Source organism: Oncorhynchus tshawytscha, linkage group LG01 (assembly GCF_018296145.1).
Source record: "Oncorhynchus tshawytscha isolate Ot180627B linkage group LG01, Otsh_v2.0, whole genome shotgun sequence".
Lineage (NCBI taxonomy): Eukaryota > Metazoa > Chordata > Actinopteri > Salmoniformes > Salmonidae > Oncorhynchus > Oncorhynchus tshawytscha.
In genome coordinates this window covers 39950921-39969678 of record NC_056429.1, presented here as the reverse complement: position 1 = coordinate 39969678, position 18758 = coordinate 39950921, and the positions used below count along the sequence as shown (strand labels likewise).

The 18758-nt window shown below is 44.6% G+C and overlaps 1 protein-coding gene across 4 annotated transcripts in view; it reads left to right on the top strand.

The window, feature by feature from the left end:
- Nucleotides 1-18758, top strand: part of LOC112250676 (ribonucleoprotein PTB-binding 2) — a 92046-nt gene that overhangs the window by 67747 nt on the left and 5541 nt on the right. For 3 of the 4 annotated variants that reach the window (XM_042321325.1, XM_042321316.1, XM_042321344.1), the window contains exons 4-12: nucleotides 8092-8283; nucleotides 13433-13553; nucleotides 14191-14276; nucleotides 14380-14478; nucleotides 15148-15259; nucleotides 16000-16313; nucleotides 16958-17066; nucleotides 17298-17455; nucleotides 18133-18237. In XM_042321325.1, coding sequence (XP_042177259.1) covers nucleotides 8092-8283; nucleotides 13433-13553; nucleotides 14191-14276; nucleotides 14380-14478; nucleotides 15148-15259; nucleotides 16000-16313; nucleotides 16958-17066; nucleotides 17298-17455; nucleotides 18133-18237 — 1296 coding nt within the window. The remainder of the gene's footprint in view (nucleotides 1-8091; nucleotides 8284-13432; nucleotides 13554-14190; nucleotides 14277-14379; nucleotides 14479-15147; nucleotides 15260-15999; nucleotides 16314-16957; nucleotides 17067-17297; nucleotides 17456-18132; nucleotides 18238-18758) is intronic. The other variant, XM_042321334.1, reaches the window with a different exon arrangement.

Here is an 18758-nt window from a genome sequence, read left to right as displayed (position 1 = left end):
CTTCATTTTTTGGGTAATGCTGTAATTAATTGGTTGTACTCTTGGATTGAGCAGACCTTCCCATACAATTCTGATAACTCCATGAAGGACATAACTCTACCATTCCAATTTACAACATAATTTAAGAACTAAATAGCCTTACCAAACATCTTTCCCATAAATACAGGTATTTTATCAACCAGCACATTTGAGTTCAGCCATAATAATTGTTGTAATGTTTGTTGTATCTTTTCAGGGGGATGAAATTGAAAGTTTAGCCATCTCTGCAATGCTTGTTTGAAAGAGAGATACTTTGAAAAAAGTAATTTTCAATTAATCGAAAATGAGACATGGCAATCTGCACAAAGGCAAAAAGGCCATTTTTAAACGATAGATGAGCTTTTCTTAATCTACTTGAGAACCATTTAGGGTTCAAGTAAAACTTGAACCCTAAAGAGAGAGGTTTAGTGCTTTTATATTTAATAATCTAAACCCACCCACAATTCATTATATAGATAGGCACGTTTTATTTTGTCTGGTTCAGCGTCCCAGATAAAGCTAAATGTTTTTTTTCATATGATTTGAAAAATGAATTATCAGGAGTAGGCAGCGCCATAAGTAAGTGAGTAAACTGATGAATGCCATCAGCCCATTTGTTTTAGGTAAACTGCAGGGTGATGTAAAAGTTGTATTTTTTGAAGATCCAATACGTAATATTCTACACTTATCATAATGAACTTTTCTGTACTCTCTGGACTAAAACCTATCTAGATCCTCAATGAGACATTGCAGGGATCTATCTTGCGGACTTAATTTAAAACTTGAGTCATCAGCATACATGGACAACTCTGTTTTTAAGACTTGGATTTCTAATCCTCTGTTGTTACTGGATCGGATAATAGCTAGCTTTTCGATGGAAATAACGAATAGATATGGTGACTGCAGACACCCTTGTTTAATTCCCCTTGACAATTCAAAACTCTCTGAGAAGTAGCCGTTATTTACTATTTTACACCTGGGGTTGCTATACATTATTTTTACCCATTTTATAAGAGAATTACCCAAATTAAAAAAATCCAGCCATTTATAAATAAAATCCAGTCTTACTCTATCAAATGCCTTTTCAAAATCCACTATAAATACCAGGCCTGGCTTCTTAGATGTTTCATGATGTTCTATTATTTTGAGTAGTTGTCGTATCTTATCTCCACTGTATCGTCCATATAAAAAAAACCTGTCTGATCAGGATGAACAATACCTGGTAAAACCCTTTTAATTCTGAGTGCTATGCATTTCGCTAGTATTTTTTGCATCACAACATTGAAGTGTAAGAGACCTCCAGTTTTTTTTAGATAGACTGGATCTTTATATTTGCCATCTGGGTCTTGTTTAATAATAGAGAAATCAGACCTTCCTGCTGAGTACCTGACAGACTACCATTTCTATAGTGGTAGTTAAAACAATCTAACAATGGAGCTTTTAGTACATCAAAAAAGGCTTGATATACCTCTACCGGTATCCAATCAAGCCCTGGGGTTTTTCCAGACAGAAAGGATTTAATAGCCTCAAAAAGTTCTTCCTCTGTAATTTGGCCTTCGCACTGAACGCACACACACTTTGTGTAGAATATGAATGAGCATAACAGTTTAATGTGTTTGTGTGAGATTGCAGTCTATGTATGTGCCTCGCTCTCTTTTTCTAACTCATTCTCTCTCTCTCTCTTGCTTTGCCCTCGCAGCCATCACTCACTCACGGCAACCTCCCTCCCTCCCTCAGGGCGTTGAAGTGGTAGACTGGTAAAGAGGAGAGGAAGGTAATTTCCATAGTGTATGGCTAATGTATGCTGATGGCCTATCGACCTCCTCCTACACACCTCTCCTCCTCATCCCTCTCTCCTCAGACCGGAGGGACTGGCAGACGAGTGGGAGTTGAGAGGAAATGGTGGTGTGAGAGGATGTGCGATGGAGGGTTATGACAGCAGCCTCGTTATAGTATGGAGAATCTGTACTACATGCGATTCAGTCCTGCCTTGTCAAACCTTTCCGTCTAGCTGAACTGTGGCCGGCAGTGAGCAGGAAGCCTATGTTATTGTCAGTTGGTCTGCATTTTCAAGGTTCACGTTTGAATGTCACGCGCACAGTTACAGTGACATACCTTTCCATTAGGCTGCCATGTAAGTGTATGACAGGACTGCGGGTCCCATGCATTATTTAAGTGATCCCTTCTGCTGACGGACACAAGTTTTTAAATTAAAATCCCAAATGGCCCCCTATTCTCAATGGGCCCTGATCAGAAGTAGTGCACTATACAAGGGGAATAGGGTGCCATTTGGGACGTAATCAAGTACGATGCTGAATGGTTCCTTGTCAAATTACAGTGGGCTTAAATTGACACATTTCCAGGCAGGGGATTTACTGACTGACCTCTCTCCTTCTCTCCATCCATCCATCTATCTGTCTCTCTTCCCCTCCCTCCTTCCATCCCTCCATATCTGCTTTCACTCCTATTGATGGACTGCGACCCGTGTAGCAATAATAACTCTGTGTCAGGAGACTTTACCCTTGGATTTCTTTCACATTTTGTTGCATTCCAAAAGAGGGATTGAAATAGATTTATTTGTGATTTGTTTTTTTTTTTTTGGTGGGGGGGGCATTTATCTACACACAATACTCCAGTGTCAAAGTGAAATAAACATTTGATCCATTTTTACCAATGAATAAAAATCCAATTACTAAAATATTAGTAATATTCACCCCCCAATGTTTAGACAAGATTTAACTAATGCGGCTTAACAAATCACAATAAGTTACATGGATTCACTCCGTGTGAAATAATAGGGGTTGAAAGGATTTTTGAATGACTAACCCTTCCTCTGTCCCCCATATATACATCTGTCCCTCAGTCAAGTGTTGAATTTCAAGCACAGATTAAACTACAAAGACCAGGGAGCTTTGCGAAAGCCTCGTAAAGAAGGGCAGTGATTGGTAGACGACTAACAATAACATATTTAATATCTCTTTAAGCATGGTCCTTCTGAACTGAGCTGCAGAACAGAAAGGTAACTGCTCAGGGATGTCACCATGAGGCCATTGGTGATTTTAAAACAGCTACGGAGTTCAATGACTGTGATGGGAGAAAACTGAGGATGGATCAACTGCATTATAGTGACTCCACAATAATGTCCTAAATGACAGTGTGAAAAGAAGAATACAAATATACAGATTAAGGCACTGAAGTAATACTGGAAAAAAACATTACTCTGTTGGATTCTTCAAATCCAACACAACACGTCACTGAGTAAATGCCTCCTTATTCTCAAACGTGGCGGTGGCTGCATCATGTTATGCTTGATATCGGCAAAGATTTGGGTGTTGTTCTGGATAAAAATAATCAGGATGGAGCTAAGCATGGCAGGTAGCGGCAGGTAGCCTAGTGGTTAGAGTGTTGGGCCAGTAACCGAAAGGTTGGTGGATCGAATCCCCGAGCTGACAAGGTAAAAAATCTGTCGTTCTGCCCCTGAACAAGGCAGTTCACTGACTGTTCCTAGGTCGTCGTTGTAAATAAGAATTTGGTGAATACAGCGATACCCACTGTATCTACTAATACTTATTGTTTTAGATTTTATCAAACCTTTATTCAAGCAGGAAGATATGCTGAGATCGCTGTCTCTTTCGCAGATTATACACATCAATTACACTGTGCATGAAAAGCAATACACAATCAAATGAAACAAACACATTCTTCAGTAAAAAAAAGGCCCTCTAACATCTGCCTGAATTACCCTGGAGGCACCAACTCCACCAACTTTAAGGAGTTTGGGAGATCATTCCACGTGAGAGGTGAAAAAAAAGAAAGAACTAAATGCAGATTTACCAAACTCGGTGGAGATTGAAGGGATGCTCAGGTGGATTCTGTGAAAGCCAGACACTTTGATAATGGGCTGAACAGAGCTCTTTAACAATCCGCTGTAGACTCTCTCTCTCAATTTCTCTCTCTCCCTCCCTCCCTCCCTCCCTCCCCAATTTGCTTTATTGGCATGTCGTAACAATGTACATATTGCCAAAGCTTATTTGGGATATTTTCAATATAAAAATGAGAATCAAAATTGTCAACGGGACAACAGTAACAACAATAACCAAGTGTCAAAATAACCATACAGTCAACAATAACAATAAGTATACAGTAGAGTTCATGTGCAGGTTCATTGGTCTGTCAGACACTGTCCCTCAACTTATGGCAGGCAGCAATGTAGTGCGCTGCCAACCCACAGCTCTCTGCGTCCTCCCCCAACAGGACGGGTAGTCTACTTTCAGGTCTTTGAAACTTTGAATAAGGGTTTCAAATTGGGGGAAATTGTTTTATATTTTTTAAATATTTTGTCAGGAAATGCAGCTCCGTCTCAGGTTCTGCTGTTGTGCAGTGGTTGCACAGCCTTTCCTCGACAGGGAGCCATGTTTTCCTGTGTCTACCCTTCTCAATGGCAAGGCTGTTCTCACTGAGCCTGTACTTTGTCAAGGTTTTCATCAGTAAGCCAGATAGCACTGCATTTTGCTTTGTGTTTGTGCTTGTGTTTCCCAATAATCAATATAGTTTTGTTTTGACTGTGTTGTAGTTTTGGTTTATCCTGATTGATTGGATGTTCTGGTCCTGAGGCTTCAGTGTGTTAGTAGAACAGGTTTGTGAACTCAGCCCCAGGACCAGCTGAATGAGGGGACTTTTCTTTGCTCAGCTCTTGGTATTGCAGGGCTTGTAATGATATGAGAAGGGGTCACAGTATTTTAGATGTTTCCAAAACTTAATTGCTCTTTTTTGAGTTTTTATTATTAGTGTATATTGGCCTAATTCTGCCCTGCATGCATTGTTTGTAGTTTTCCTCTGGACATGTAGGATAATCTTACAGAACTCTGCATGCAGGGTTTCAATGTGGTGTTTGTCCCATTTGATGTAATCTTGTTTTGCAAGTGGACCCCACACCTCGCTGCCATAAAGTGCAATTGGTTCAATGACATATTCAATTAGTTTTAGACAAATTTGAATAGGAATTTCAATTTGATTTAGCTTTTTAATGGCGTAGAATGCCCTGCGTGCTTTCTCTCTGTTCATTCACTGCCTCATTAAGGTGTCCAGTTGAGCTTATTTTTAAACCTAAGTAATTGTAGTGTGTGCAGTACTCTATATATTTTGTACCAATTGAGAACTTTGGTCTAATTCCCTGAGATCTGGATCTTCTCTGGAAAATCATTATTTTAGTCTTTTTGGGGTTTACTGCCAGGGTCCAGGTCTGGCGGTACTGCTCTAGCAGGTCCAGGCTCTGCTGTAGGCCATGTGCTGTGGGTGACAGCAGGCATAGGTCATCTGCGAAGAGTAGGCATTTAACTTCTGAATTGTGGAGACTAACACCAGGGACTGAGGATTTTTCTAGAATAGTGGCCAATTCGTTGATGTAAGTATTGAAGAGTGCAGAGCTCAGATTAAAACACTGACGAAGGCCCCGCCCCTGGTTAAAGAATTCTGTTCTTTTCTTGCCAATGTTAATGCTGCACGTATTGCCAGTATACATTGATTTAATTACAGTGGGGCAAAAAAGTATTTAGTCAGCCACCAATTGTGCAAGTTCTCCCACTTAAAAGATGAGAGAGGCTGGTAATTTTCATCATAGGTACACTTCAACAATCACAGAGGACAGACAAAATTAGGGAAAAAAATCCAGAAAATCACATTGTAGGATTTTTAATGAATTTATTTGCAAATTATGGTGGAAAATAAGTATTCGGTCAATAACAGAAGTTTATCTCAAAACTTTGTTATATACCCTTTGTTGGCAATGACAGAGGTCAAACGTTTTCTGTGCGTCTTCACAAGGTTTTCACACACTGTTGCTGGTATTTTGGCCCATTCCTCCATGCAGGTCTCCTCTAGAGCAGTGATGTTTTGGGGCTGTTGCTGGGCAACACGGACTTTCAACTCCCTCCAAAGATTTTCTATGGGGTTGAGATCTGGAGACTGGCTAGGCCACTCCAGGACCTTGAAATGCTTCTGACAAAGCCACTCCTTCGTTGCCCGGGCGGTGTGTTTGGGATCATTGTCATGCAGAAAGACCCAGCCACGTTTCATCTTCAATGCCCTTGCTGATGGAAGGAGGTTTTCACTCAAAATCTCACGATATATGGCCCCATTCATTCTTTCCTTTACACGGATCAGTCGCCCTCTTCCCTTTGCAGAAAAACAGCCCCAAAGCATGATGTTTCCACCCCCATGCTTCACAGTAGGTATGGTGTTCTTTGGATGCAACTCAGCATTCTTTGTCCTCCAAATACGACTAGTTGAGTTTTTACCAAAAAGTTATATTTTGGTTTCATCTGACCATATGACATTTTCCCAATCTTCTTCTGGATCATCCAAATGCTCTCTAGCAAACTTCAGATGGGCCTGGACATGTACTGGCTTAAGCGGGGGGACACGTCTGGCACTGCAGGATTTGAGTCCCTGGCGGCGTAGTGTGTTACTGATGGTAGGCTTTGTTACTTTGGTCCCAGCTCTCTGCAGGTCATTCACTATGTCCCCCGTGTGGTTCTGGGATTTTTGCTCACCGTTCTTGTGATCATTTTGACCCCACGGGGTGAGATCTTGCGTGGAGCCCCAGATCGAGGGAGATTATCAGTGGTCTTGTATGTCTTCCATTTCCTAATAATTGCTCCCACAGCTGATTTCTTCAAACCAAGCTGCTTACCTATTGCAGATTCAGTCTTCCCAGCCTGGTGCAGGTCTACAATTTTGTTTCTGGTGTCCTTTGACAGCTCTTTGGTCTTGGCCATAGTGGAGTTTGGAGTGTGACTGTTTGAGGTTGTGGACAGGTGTCTTTTATACTGATAACAAATTCAAACGGGTGCCATTAATACAGGTAACGAGTGGAGGACAGAGGAGCCTCTTAAAGAAGAAGTTACAGGTCTGTGAGAGCCAGAAATCTTGCTTGTTTGTAGGTGACCAAATACTTATTTTCCACCACAATTTGCAAATAAATTCATTAAAAATCCTTCAATGTGATTTTCTGGATTTGTTTCTTCTCATCTTGTCTGTCATAATTGAAGTGTACCTATGATGACAATTACAGGCCTCTCTCATCTTTTTAAGTGGGAGAACTTGCACAATTGGTGGCTGACTAAATACTTTTTTGCCCCACTGTATGTCATATGTTTTACCCCCTACACCACTTTCAATAACTTTGTAGAACAGTCCTGTATGCCAAATAGAATCAAATGCTTTTTGGAAGTCGATAAAGCAAGCGTATATTTTGGTGGACATGTTTATCCATTTTGGTGTAAATCTCTCGCACTCTCTCTCTCTCTCTCTCTCTCTCTGTGTTTACATTGCCAAAGCAAGTGAAATAGTTAATAAACAAAAGTGAAATAAACAATACAGAATGTACAGTTAACATTACACTCACAAAAGTTCCAAAATAACAGACTTGTCATATTATGTCTATATACAGTGTTGTAATGATGTGCAAATAGTTAAGGGAAATGATATGAACATAGGTTGTATTTACAATGGTGTTGGTTCTTCACTGGTTGCCCTTTTCTTGTGGCAACAGGTCACTCATCTTGCGTCTGTGATGGCACACTGTGGTATTTCACCCAATAGATATGGGAGTTGATCAAAATTGGATTTGTTTTCAAATTCTTTGTGGGTCTGTGTAATCTGAGGGAAATATGTGTCTCTATGGTCATACATTTGGCAGGAGGTTAGGAAGTGCAGCTCAGTTTCCACCTCATATTGTGGGCAGTGTGCACATGGCCTGTCTTCTCTTGAGAACCAGGTCTGCCGTCGGCGGCCTCTCTCAATAGCAATGTTACTGTATGCTCACTGAGTCTGTACGGTGTCAAAGGTTTCCTTGATTTTGGGTCAGTCACAGTGGTCAGGTATTCTTTTGTCAATTCTTTCCAATGTGTCGAGTAACTGCCAGTCTCTGGTGGCATGAAATACTCCACACACACTGTAACTGTGATGGAATAGGAGAGTGTTCACGCACGGTTTTGTTTGCTTGTTTGTTCGTTAGCTCTGTGCTGTTTCGAGTGAGGTGTGTGGTTGTAACATGTATTCTCTGTGTTACAGCTGGCCCAGGATGAGGGCAGCCCGGTGCGTGGCTTCGGGGTGGTGGAGTATGAGAGTGCAGAGCAGGCGGAGGCCATTCTGATAGAGATGGACAAAACATTGGTGGGAGGACAGGAGATCCGTCTGTCTCTCTGCACCCCCGGAACCTCAGGCAGGAGCACATTGGCCGCGCTCATAGCTGCTCAGGGCGTGGTGAGTGACTGTACACACACACACACACACACACACACACACACACACACACACACACACACACACACTGTAGATATACAAACACTCCCACCTCACACATTTATTGAAAATAGAAATCCATTTTACTGATTCAGATACAGTACAAACTAGGGACAACCTGGAAATGCATGTGCCATGGTCAGGACTGCACACCTCGATAAACGGATGGTTCCATTGACTTGCTGCGTACGCTCACTCAATATGCTTGTGCGCATTCATACATGCATACATACATATACATGAATACAAATAGCCTCCTACTCATTCTCTCTCTCTCTCTCTCTGGTGCTGTGTGGCTGTTACAGTCACCATAACGGTGGCAGTTATAATTACAGTTGTCCCAGGGTAGGACTGGCTCACAATAAACCCACTCCCTCTGACGAAAGGAAATCATGCTGCGCCCACTGCCGCTGTAACAAACATACCAACACACACACACACACACACACACTGCTCGAATGTAATCAAACACATGCACAGACAAAATCACACACACACGAACACGCGTGCGCGCACACACACACACACACACACACACACACTGCTCAAATGTAATCAAACCCATGCACAGACAAAATCACACACACACACATTGAAGTCTGCAAAAGCAGCACCTCATCTCTCCCCCATTCACTAATTTCTACCTGTGGAGCTGTCAGGAACTGAAGGAACTGTCAGTCTGTCGACACTGCAACATCACTAAATAGAACTCTCACTGGTCATACCAGGTATTCCAGCACATACCAGGTGATCCGGCACTAGGCATGCAGTAGTACCGTATAGTATTGTATAGATTCTTGTCCTCACACGACCCTGTACATCAGGTCTCTGTTGAAAGTGATCAACCCTTATGTCCGTTAGTTTTACTGTAGTAGTCTTAATGGAATTGATATTTGCTTGTGTATAACAGAGCGATACAAGGTAGGCCTATAGCCTCAAGACAGCATAGACTTAAAGAGGGAACATTCAATGAGAACTATTCGTTAGGGAGACGATTTCCGACCCGAGTCAAGCGTGTGTAAATGGAACGGAATTCCCTTTTTAATGCACTTTTCTCTCTATGCCTATTCTGACCTTGAACTGAAGCATGAGAAAAGCACGCCGTTCACCCGCGATTCGTTTGAGGGTGGAGATGGACTAAATGAATGTGCGCTGGACGTGTGTCTACAGATACGCCGTCTTCTGACCTTTGACCTTATTCCCTAATAATTCCACCACCTTTGACCTTTTCCAATGGAAATAACACCTTTATCCGTGCGCTGTTACTTGCAACTTGATAAGAGGTATTGATACGAGCTAGGTAGATGAGTCGTCCGTTCGGATAAGGGAGTTGTAAATATAAATGACACTTGTTTCCATTTGACCTTTTTTAATCGCTGGAGACAAATGGGACACCGGTCATATGGCAGCCAACTGAAGCTTATCAACACAACTTTCCCACAGTAAAGTGTATGAAATGCTGTTCCATTATGCAGAATTTAAATTGCGCTGCCTTTTAACTTGCAGGGATGGGAACTCCACAGTGTCTTAAACGATATACTGCCTCTGTCTCCTGTTTCTATCATGTATAAATATTAGCCACTCTCAGTATGGACCGTTTAGCAGGCATAACAACCACACATATTCAACTGCCAATTTACTTACTCTTTAGTTCCCTTCGTTTTGGTACAACCGACATTATCATTCCATTAAATGACATGGTTTTGTTTACCTTCACGTGCTTCCTCTGTAAACGCTGGCACGGACGTGTGGTTGTTGCTGAGCATCATTAGTAACAGTTGATAATATATATATTTTTTAAAGACGTAGGCTAAATTAAATCGTTATGGCGCGGAGCGCAGACCGAGCTGTAACAGTTTGAACCCATCGCATGGCGCAATACTTGGTCGTGCCATCACACAGTTCCATGGTTAGTGCAGGTAATAGATGAGGGTATAGACTACTATTGTACAGTATTCTCCCTACTATAATACTATGTACATTAATCATCCAACATTAACATGGGTTGAAGATCTGAATGAATCAAACCACTGTTTTCTTTCATTCGTGCGCCCAGGCTCTCCTAAAAAATCGACAAGATCAAAGGATTTTTAAATCTGCCAATTGACGCTGAAACACATGAATTATGCATTCGGAATTATTCAGACCCCTTTACTTTTTCCACATTTTGCTGCGTTACAGCCTTATTCTAAAATGTATTAAATTGTTTTTTGCCCCTCATCAATATCAACACAATACCCCATAATGACAAATCAAAAACCGGTATAAATTTTTTTTAAACTGAAATATGATATTTACATAAGTCTTCAGACCCTTTACTCAGTACTTTGTTGAAGCCCTTTGGCAGCGATTACAACCTAGAGTCTACTTAGGGATGACACTACAAGCTTGGCACACCTGTATTTGGGGAGTTTCTCCCATTATTTTCTGCAGATCCTCTCAAGCTCTGTTAGGTTGGATGGGGAGCATCACTGCACAGCTATTTTCAGTCATGTGCCTTTTACTGAGGAGATTCTTTCGTCTGGCCAATCTACCATAAAGGCCTGATTGGTGGAGTGCTGCAGAGATGGTTGTCCTTCTGGAAGATTCTCCCATCTCCACAGAGGAACTCTGGAGTGACCATCGGGTTCTTGGTCACCTCCCTGATCAAAGCCCTTCTCCCGCTCAGTTTGGCCGGGCAGCCAGCTCTAGGAAGACTCTTGGTGGTTCCAAACTTCTTCCATTTAAGAATGATGGTGGCCACTGTGTTCTTGGGGACCTTCAATGCTGCGGAACATTTTTGGTACCCTTCCCCAGATCTGTGCCTTGACACAATCCTGTCTCTGAGCTCTACTGACAATTCCTTCGACATCATGGCTTGGATTTTGCTCTGACATGCACTGTCAACTGTGGGACCTTTTATAGAGACAGGTTTTTGCCTTTCCAAATCATGTCCAATCAATTGAATTGACCACAGGTGGTCTCCAATCAAGTTGTAGAAACATTTCAAGGATGATCAATGGAAACAGGATGTACCTCATAGCAAAGGGTCTGAATACATACATTTCTAAAAACCTATTTTTGCTTTGTCATTATGGGGTATTGTTTGTAGATTGATGAGGATTTGTATTTATTTAATCCATTTTAGGATAATACTGTAACGTAACAAAATGTGGAAAAAGGGAAGGGGTCTGAACACTTTTCTGAATGAACTGTACATTTAGGTGGCTTTCTTTCATTGATCCTTAATATTCTGAACCCCGTTCTCTCGATATATTCTAGTCTGTGGACAAAATTCGAACTAAAAGGTACAGCGTATTTAAAGGGATGGCTTAAGATAAATGTACTGGGAACCCTGTTGAATTGAAAACTCCACGGGAAAATCTGTTAGCCAGCAAGTAGGAGGGTTTTCAGCGGTTGAATTAAATGTATTCAGCGAGCGCAAGGGAACCACGTCTGCAAAGCCCGATACGCACCTGCATAAGGTAAGTGGGAATACCAACTACTGAGAAGTGTGTAGGAAAGGGGTACATTCCTAAGTCGGAATCAGTACCTTGGGGACCACTATTCACTCTCTGCGTGACACTCAGACAGTGAACAGTGCTTTAAGGTTGAGTATTTGACATCCTATTTCATTCTGTGGAAGAGCATTCCTTGGGCTCGTTCTCTTGAACATATTAGAATGAATGAGATGCAGACAGAAACCATAGCGACATGAGAACCCTGGAAGGAGAGAAGGAGACAAATAGAGGAGACACGGAGGAGAGCCACTGTACTCAGAGGAGGATTCCTCCTGTCATTTTATTCAGTTTGTGAAACTGAGTGTGAACACAGGACCAGATGGACCCCCCCCCTCCTTTCTTCTCTCTAGCCCTCCCTCACTCTCCTTCCCTCTCTCTGGTGTGATTGTGTGGGAGTCAGGCTTTCTGATGCTTGAAGGAACCAGCCAGCAACCAACCAAACACACTGATGCGCACTGACATTTTGAGAGAGAGAGAGAGAGAGAGTGACAGACGCTGTCAGAGACAGATCAAACTGTGCTTCGGGGACAAACCTGTCTCACTCAATACCCAACTAACATACAATCTGTATGATACACACTCTGTATGGCAGGCTAAAACGCGTGCCATCAGAGGTAGTAATGCACACTGTACTTCCCGCATTTAACAGGATACAAGCGAGCCTGAATTCAGCTGAACTTAGTTTGAAGGCTAGGGTAAATATCATCTTGGTAATGTTGTTGCGAACGTCTACTCTGTGAGTCAGTGTCTGCGGGCTAGAGTGTACTGTGCTGCTAAGCTCAGCCCTGCAGGTGCTAGCATTTCTAGTTCCATCAGTTTCCGTCACATAGTGAGCAGGGAATATTTGAGGCGCTTGAATTCCAGCGTGTGTACTGTCGAACCAAGCTCGGGGTGTTTAGCTAGCGTGTTGTCTTCCTTGCCCTCTGGCTGAGAATCTGGCCTAAACCGAGCCAACCCACCCTACTCCCCGTTCTATCCCCTGGCTGAAGCTCCATATGGTAACATATGGAGAGGACTCCCCCACATCTCCTCCCCGGCCCCCAGTGGGAAGACACGTCCTGACCCCTTAACTTGGTTTAGTGGCTCACAGAAAACACAATGTGGTAGCGCAAGGAGCAGACCTGAAGCACTGCTAGAATTCTCCCTCCCCCCTCCCTCTCTCCCTACCTCTCCCTTCCTCTCTGTCCCTCCCTTTCCCCCTCCCTCCCTGTTCTTCAGTAGCAGATGGGTGCCCTGCTGCAAACAAGTGACCATGGTGCCATCAGGAACAGCCTAATGAGGAGATCCCAGGCTCCACACAGAAACAGAAACTAGCACACAGAGTATATGACACCATCACGATTCCACCACTATTACCACGTTTTACAATACTACACTGTCACTACACTACAACACACTGTCTGAGATAGAGCAAGCCGTGCTAACCTTTCCCTTTTTTGTGTGTGTGTGTGTGTGTGTGTGTGTGTGTGTGTGTGTGTGTGTGTGTGTGTGTGTGTGTGTGTGTGTGTGTGTGTGTGTGTGTGTGTGTGTGTGTGTGTGTGTGTGTGTGTGTGTGTGTGTGTGTGTGTGTGTGTGTGTGTGTGTGTGTGTGTGTGTGTGTGTGTTGGCAGATGTTGAGTAGTAAGAAGGGCTTACTGCCGGAGCCCAACCTGGCCCAGCTACTGAACAGCATGACCAACCCAGCAGCCCTACAGGTCCTCATGAGGCCCTACCACACTGGGAAACGAGGAGGTGACACACACACACACACACACCAGGCAGGCAGCAATTAGCTGGACTCTCTTCCTTGGAGGACTATTGTAAATGACATTAACTTATTTGCTAGCATGTCGTTTATCAGGGAGATTTGTATCCGTCTCTTCCTCTCTGTGAAAGATAGGCGTGGCCTTTGAATAGCATGTCCCGTCCAATCAATTCTAAGCAGGCTTCTTTTTGATGAATGCCTAATCATCTGTTATAATGAACTTGTTCTCAGCCTCCATCAGAACAGACGAGAGCAGGAGGGAGTGGAGGCTGAGCGGCTGGCTCTTTAAAGAAGAACACACAATTGGGACGAAGTCTAAAATTAGCCCCTGATTAAATGTTAAACTTTCTACCTATTCTGGCGGTAGCTACCATTAGCTTTGACGCGTACATCTATTCTGAGGGGGTCGAGGGTCACTAGCTGGAGTTATGGCTAAGACTATATCTCAGTGCCGTGTCCCATGCTCTGTTTCAGGTGCGCCGTAGCTCTGTGAAGTCTACAATTTACCCGAGAAACACTTTCTTGAGCTGTTTTAATAAAGACATCTTTTTCTATTTAGCTTCCGTTATCCTCCAAGATGAACCGTTTTTTTTTCACCATTCCCCCGCCCCTCTCCATCTCCAGGGAAGTACGGGCGGCACCCCAGCCTTTCTCCGTTCCTCAGACCCCCCCTCACAGCAGCCCTGCTACAACTGGGGAAGGTACAGCAGGTGAGAATGGGTTACAGGGACTGGAGAAATGTAGCAACGTGTGTTACAGTACGTTCTAAATGTGTGTGTACTGTTTTTCCTCCCTGCGCTGTTTCTCTCCCAGAGTGCCATGTTGGGGAACGGGCTGGTTCTGCAGAACCTCCTGCACATGCAGCTGGCCCAGCAGCAGCTCTTACATATCAAAGACAAGCACATCAGCAATGTGAGACAACGTGTGTGTGTGTGTGTGTGTGTGTGGTGTTTTTTTTTGGTTGGCTGCCTCTGTCAGTCATTTGTAATGAAACATTACAACATTAGAGAAAACCTACTCTGCACAGTTAATGGGTTCCGTGCAGAAAGGATTGGTTTGCGTCAGTAAAAAAATCAAATCAAATAATAATTCTCGTAATATTGAAACTTCGGTTCCCATAGAGACGGACGTTCTTCTCTCTGTATTTCCTGCACGTTCCTGTGTGCTGCAGCAGCGAAGAGATGCGTTGCACAACTCTGGGCTTCCTGCATATTTGATGCCGTTTTTAAAAGCACATTGTGACATCGCCGCTACAGCCGTATGCAGAGAGCGTGTGAGAGGAGAGAGATCGGTAATCTGCATGTGAACACACGCTGCTGTGTGCTCCGTTAGCTCCAGCAGTGGTAGTACTGCTCTCAGTGGGTACGCGGAAGTGGAGCCGCGCCGGTGGAGTTGTGAAGTCGCTATCCATCTCTGCATCATCTCGCCCATCGTTTCCTTTGCGTTTCTTCTACTTCTCTCCTCCCGTCATCCGCCTCTCGCTTGCTCTCTACACTCTCACTCAATTCATCACCTCCTCTGTCGTCTTTCTTTCCCCGCCTGTTTTCCTTTATCCTCCTCTCGCTCTCTTCCCCTCCCCAGGTATCCAGTCTGCTGGGTGACCCTTCTCGTCTCCTCCTACAGAAAGCCCTGGGTCTCAGACCTCCAGCCCACATGACCTTGGGCAAAGGTCTGCTGGGTGACTCCCCCATCGGTGAGTGGCCTGGGCTGGGTATGCATAGACCCACAGCCCCCCTTAGCACCACCTAGCCTGGGGGTCCTGCCTCGTGTCTGTGACTGTTCTTCTCAACCAGACAACCCTACATTTGCAATTCAAATCCTCCAAATGACAAAGTCAGTATTTATGGAGATGTATTGAAATGAGTATGTGTCTCGTCTGCTGGGGGATGTTGTCCATTTATCTGTGTTTGCTGGTATTGTGCTGTTTGCTGCAGGCCCATAATGGCTCTGACTGCTCTGGGCTGTGCAGGTCCTTCATTACAGGGATATAAGCAGCTGGAGTGAATGAAATCTGGGGACTGCAGGATGAAACGGGAGTGGGGGGGTGGTGTCTGTTCTGCTGCTGGTGAATAGATGTTATTGTAGGAGGTGCTCCGTTCCGTAACGCCTTAACCTGAGTTCATGTCATCTTCACTTGCTCCTGGCTAGATAATGGTATTTTTGTGTTGGCTACATTGTGCTGTACATTGTATTAACAGGGATTTAATAGTAGAGTAAGAATGAGAATGTTGAGAAACCTATAGTCTGAGCACAGCAGGCGTACCATACTGTGTTTACTTTGACTGTAGTGTATTGTAGGCTAGCAGGAAGTAAAGTGACTCACAGAAGCAGATGGGCCAGTCTGCGAATGAATCTGCCTCTGGTGTGACAGTACGACTTCCTCCTCTATCCTTGCTCTCTCTCCTCACCCCCCTCCCTCTCTCCCCTCCACAGAGTTGGGTCAGGAGTCCCTGCCAGCGTCCAGTCAGGCCACGGTGTCAGCAGCGGGCATGATGCCCTACCTGCAGGCGCGGGCACACCTGGGTATAGCCGGGGGAGGGGAGCTGAACGGGGCCTGCATCTCCACCGCAGCCTCTGACAGGCAGCCAGCGCCTCCTGGGACCACGATGCACGTTCAGCACCAGGGACACAGCTACTCATTGGGAATGAGCAGCCCGGGGCTGGGCCCCCCTCCACCCAAAGCCCCAGGGGCCCACCAGCTCGGCCTATACAGCCACAGTAGCACCGACAGCAGCGCAGCTAGTGGAGTGAGTATAGAGCTCAGACACAGCACAACAATACAACAGGCTCTAGAGCTGGCACTGACTGAGATACCGGTAGCTCTCTCCTCTGCCCACCAGCTCTGTCTCTCTCCATCTCTCTCTCTCTCTGTGTGTGATGGCACACCTCTGAGTTTCATTATTATTCCTGTCCCACCGTTCCCACTCTGGAGAACCTCTTACAGGAGCCACAGGGTCACCATAACGGAGCCCAGCTCCCCCCATGAGCACAGTAATTAACACTGTGTGTGTGTGTGTGTGTGTGGTGTCGGTGTGTGGCTGCCAGGCACCGGCATTTGACTGCCACTGTGAAGTGTGTTTAATGGGATGGATATGAGTCATAGGATCTTGACTTACATGATAAAATGATGCAGTTCCACAAGGCTGTATGGTGGCGTAAGGCTAATGTATAGAGGGATGATGGTGGCGCAGGGTGGCAGGCCACACTTAGTATCCAAGGGTGTACAGCATTGGGACTTGGTGGACATCTGTAGGGCACTGTGTATTGTTGAATGCATTCATGTGGAATTAGTATGGCGTGCGTTTCAGAAATCATGCCAAATGGGTTGTTTAGTGATATGGTTTAGTGACCGCGTGGTGAGGTGAGGGGTTATCTCTGTCTGTGTCTTCAGGCTCCCAGCTGTCATATCTCTCTTCTGGGTGAACCTCCTAAAGAGATGAAGCTGCCCTCCAACCCCTACCTGAATCTAGCTAGTGTGTTACCTGGCATGGTAATGCAAGGTGAGGTACACAGACAGACACACATTCACATTCCCGGGTATGACGCCGTCTGAAACAATGAGTGAAGGGAGGAATGCACGCTTATTGTTTAAGATTGTTGGGGTTTGCTATATATATAAACAAAAAAAATGGAAGTCGATTTAACTTTAACAGATGATTTCCCCCCTTTTTTTTTTACATGAATGTGTATTTGACTGTATTCTCTGCGTGGTTGTTTGCTCCGTGGTGCAGCCCCGGCGGCCAGTAAAGCGCAGGCAGGACAGCCTCTGGCTGGGATGTACAGCAGTGCTATGCCACCTGTCTCCCAACCCTCCACCTCTCACGCCCCAGCGCCCTACAGCACAGATACCTCTGCAGACTACAGCCATTACAGCCAGGCATACTCACAGGTAACACACAAACACACACAAACTGTTGAGCCCATGCACAGTAAAGTCCTCCACGCTTCCTCATAGGGACAAGTTGTTTCTGCACATCCTCACAAATCTGTCATGTGTTAGAGAGATGGAGAGAGAGAGAGAGGGGGGGGGGTGAGTTGTGGTGGAGAGGGAGGTAAAAAGATGAGAGATGAGAATTATCTAGAGAGAAAGGAAGAATAAGAAAGAGGTGGAGAGAGCGAAACAGAGAGTGAGAGATGGAGAGAGAGACTGAATAGTTGTGTATATTCTGTTCCATCTGGTGCTCTACTCCCTCGCACTGCAACACCATATAGAGATGTCTTTCTTTCTCTTCTCCCTCTCTCTCTCTCTCGCTCTCTCTCTCTTGCTCTCTCACTCTCTCCTCTCTCGCTCTCCTCTCTCTCGCTCTCCTCTCTCTCTCTCTCTTGCTCTCTCACTCTCTCCTCTCTCTCGCTCTCCTCTCTCACTCTCTCTCGCTCTCCTCTCTCTCATCTCTCACTCTCTCATCTACCACCCTCTACTCAAATCAAATCCAAACATGCTTTAATGGAAATGAGTAATCCAATGTTACCAAAACAACATGCAGCACACTACACAACTACAGCTACCATACTATTACTGTGTGTGTGTGTGTGTAATAATGTAATTTTGTTGTGATTGTGTCATAGGAGGCCATTCAGCAGTGGTACCAGCACTACCAAGCACAAGCCCAGAGCTACAGCACCGCCCCCCAGGAGAGCCAAGCTGTGGACTACGCCAAGGAGCACACACAGGTGCATTGACTGTCTGCTCAGATACTCCATTATGTGTTCACTGATTTTGGGACAGAATCATAACAAACGGGTACGTTGACCGAAGCAACATGGAGGGCAGTACACTGTATACTGTAAAGCAAGGCGGGGGAAGTAGTGCAGTTTTATACAAGCACACACACCGTGGCTGGCCCCTCGCAGTCACGACATAGCGGGGTGGGATCAAACTGTGAAGATGTCGGCGTGAAGACGCCATCTCTGGCACACATAGTCACACATGTCCCTCCTAATGTCATCAAATACGAAACGTTACCCTTCAGGAAAAACTATCACCTTCCCCCTCTGTCTCCTTGGTGTCTTTAAAAGTGTGTGTGTGTGTGTGTGTGTGTCTTAAAAGCCTGTGTGTGTGTGTCTTAAAATCCTGTGTGTGTGTGTGTGTGTCTTAAAAGCCTGTGTGTGTGTGTGTGTCTTAAAAGCCTGTGTGTGTGTCTTAAAAGCCTGTGTGTGTGTGTGTGTCTTAAAAGCCTGTGTGTGTGTGTGTG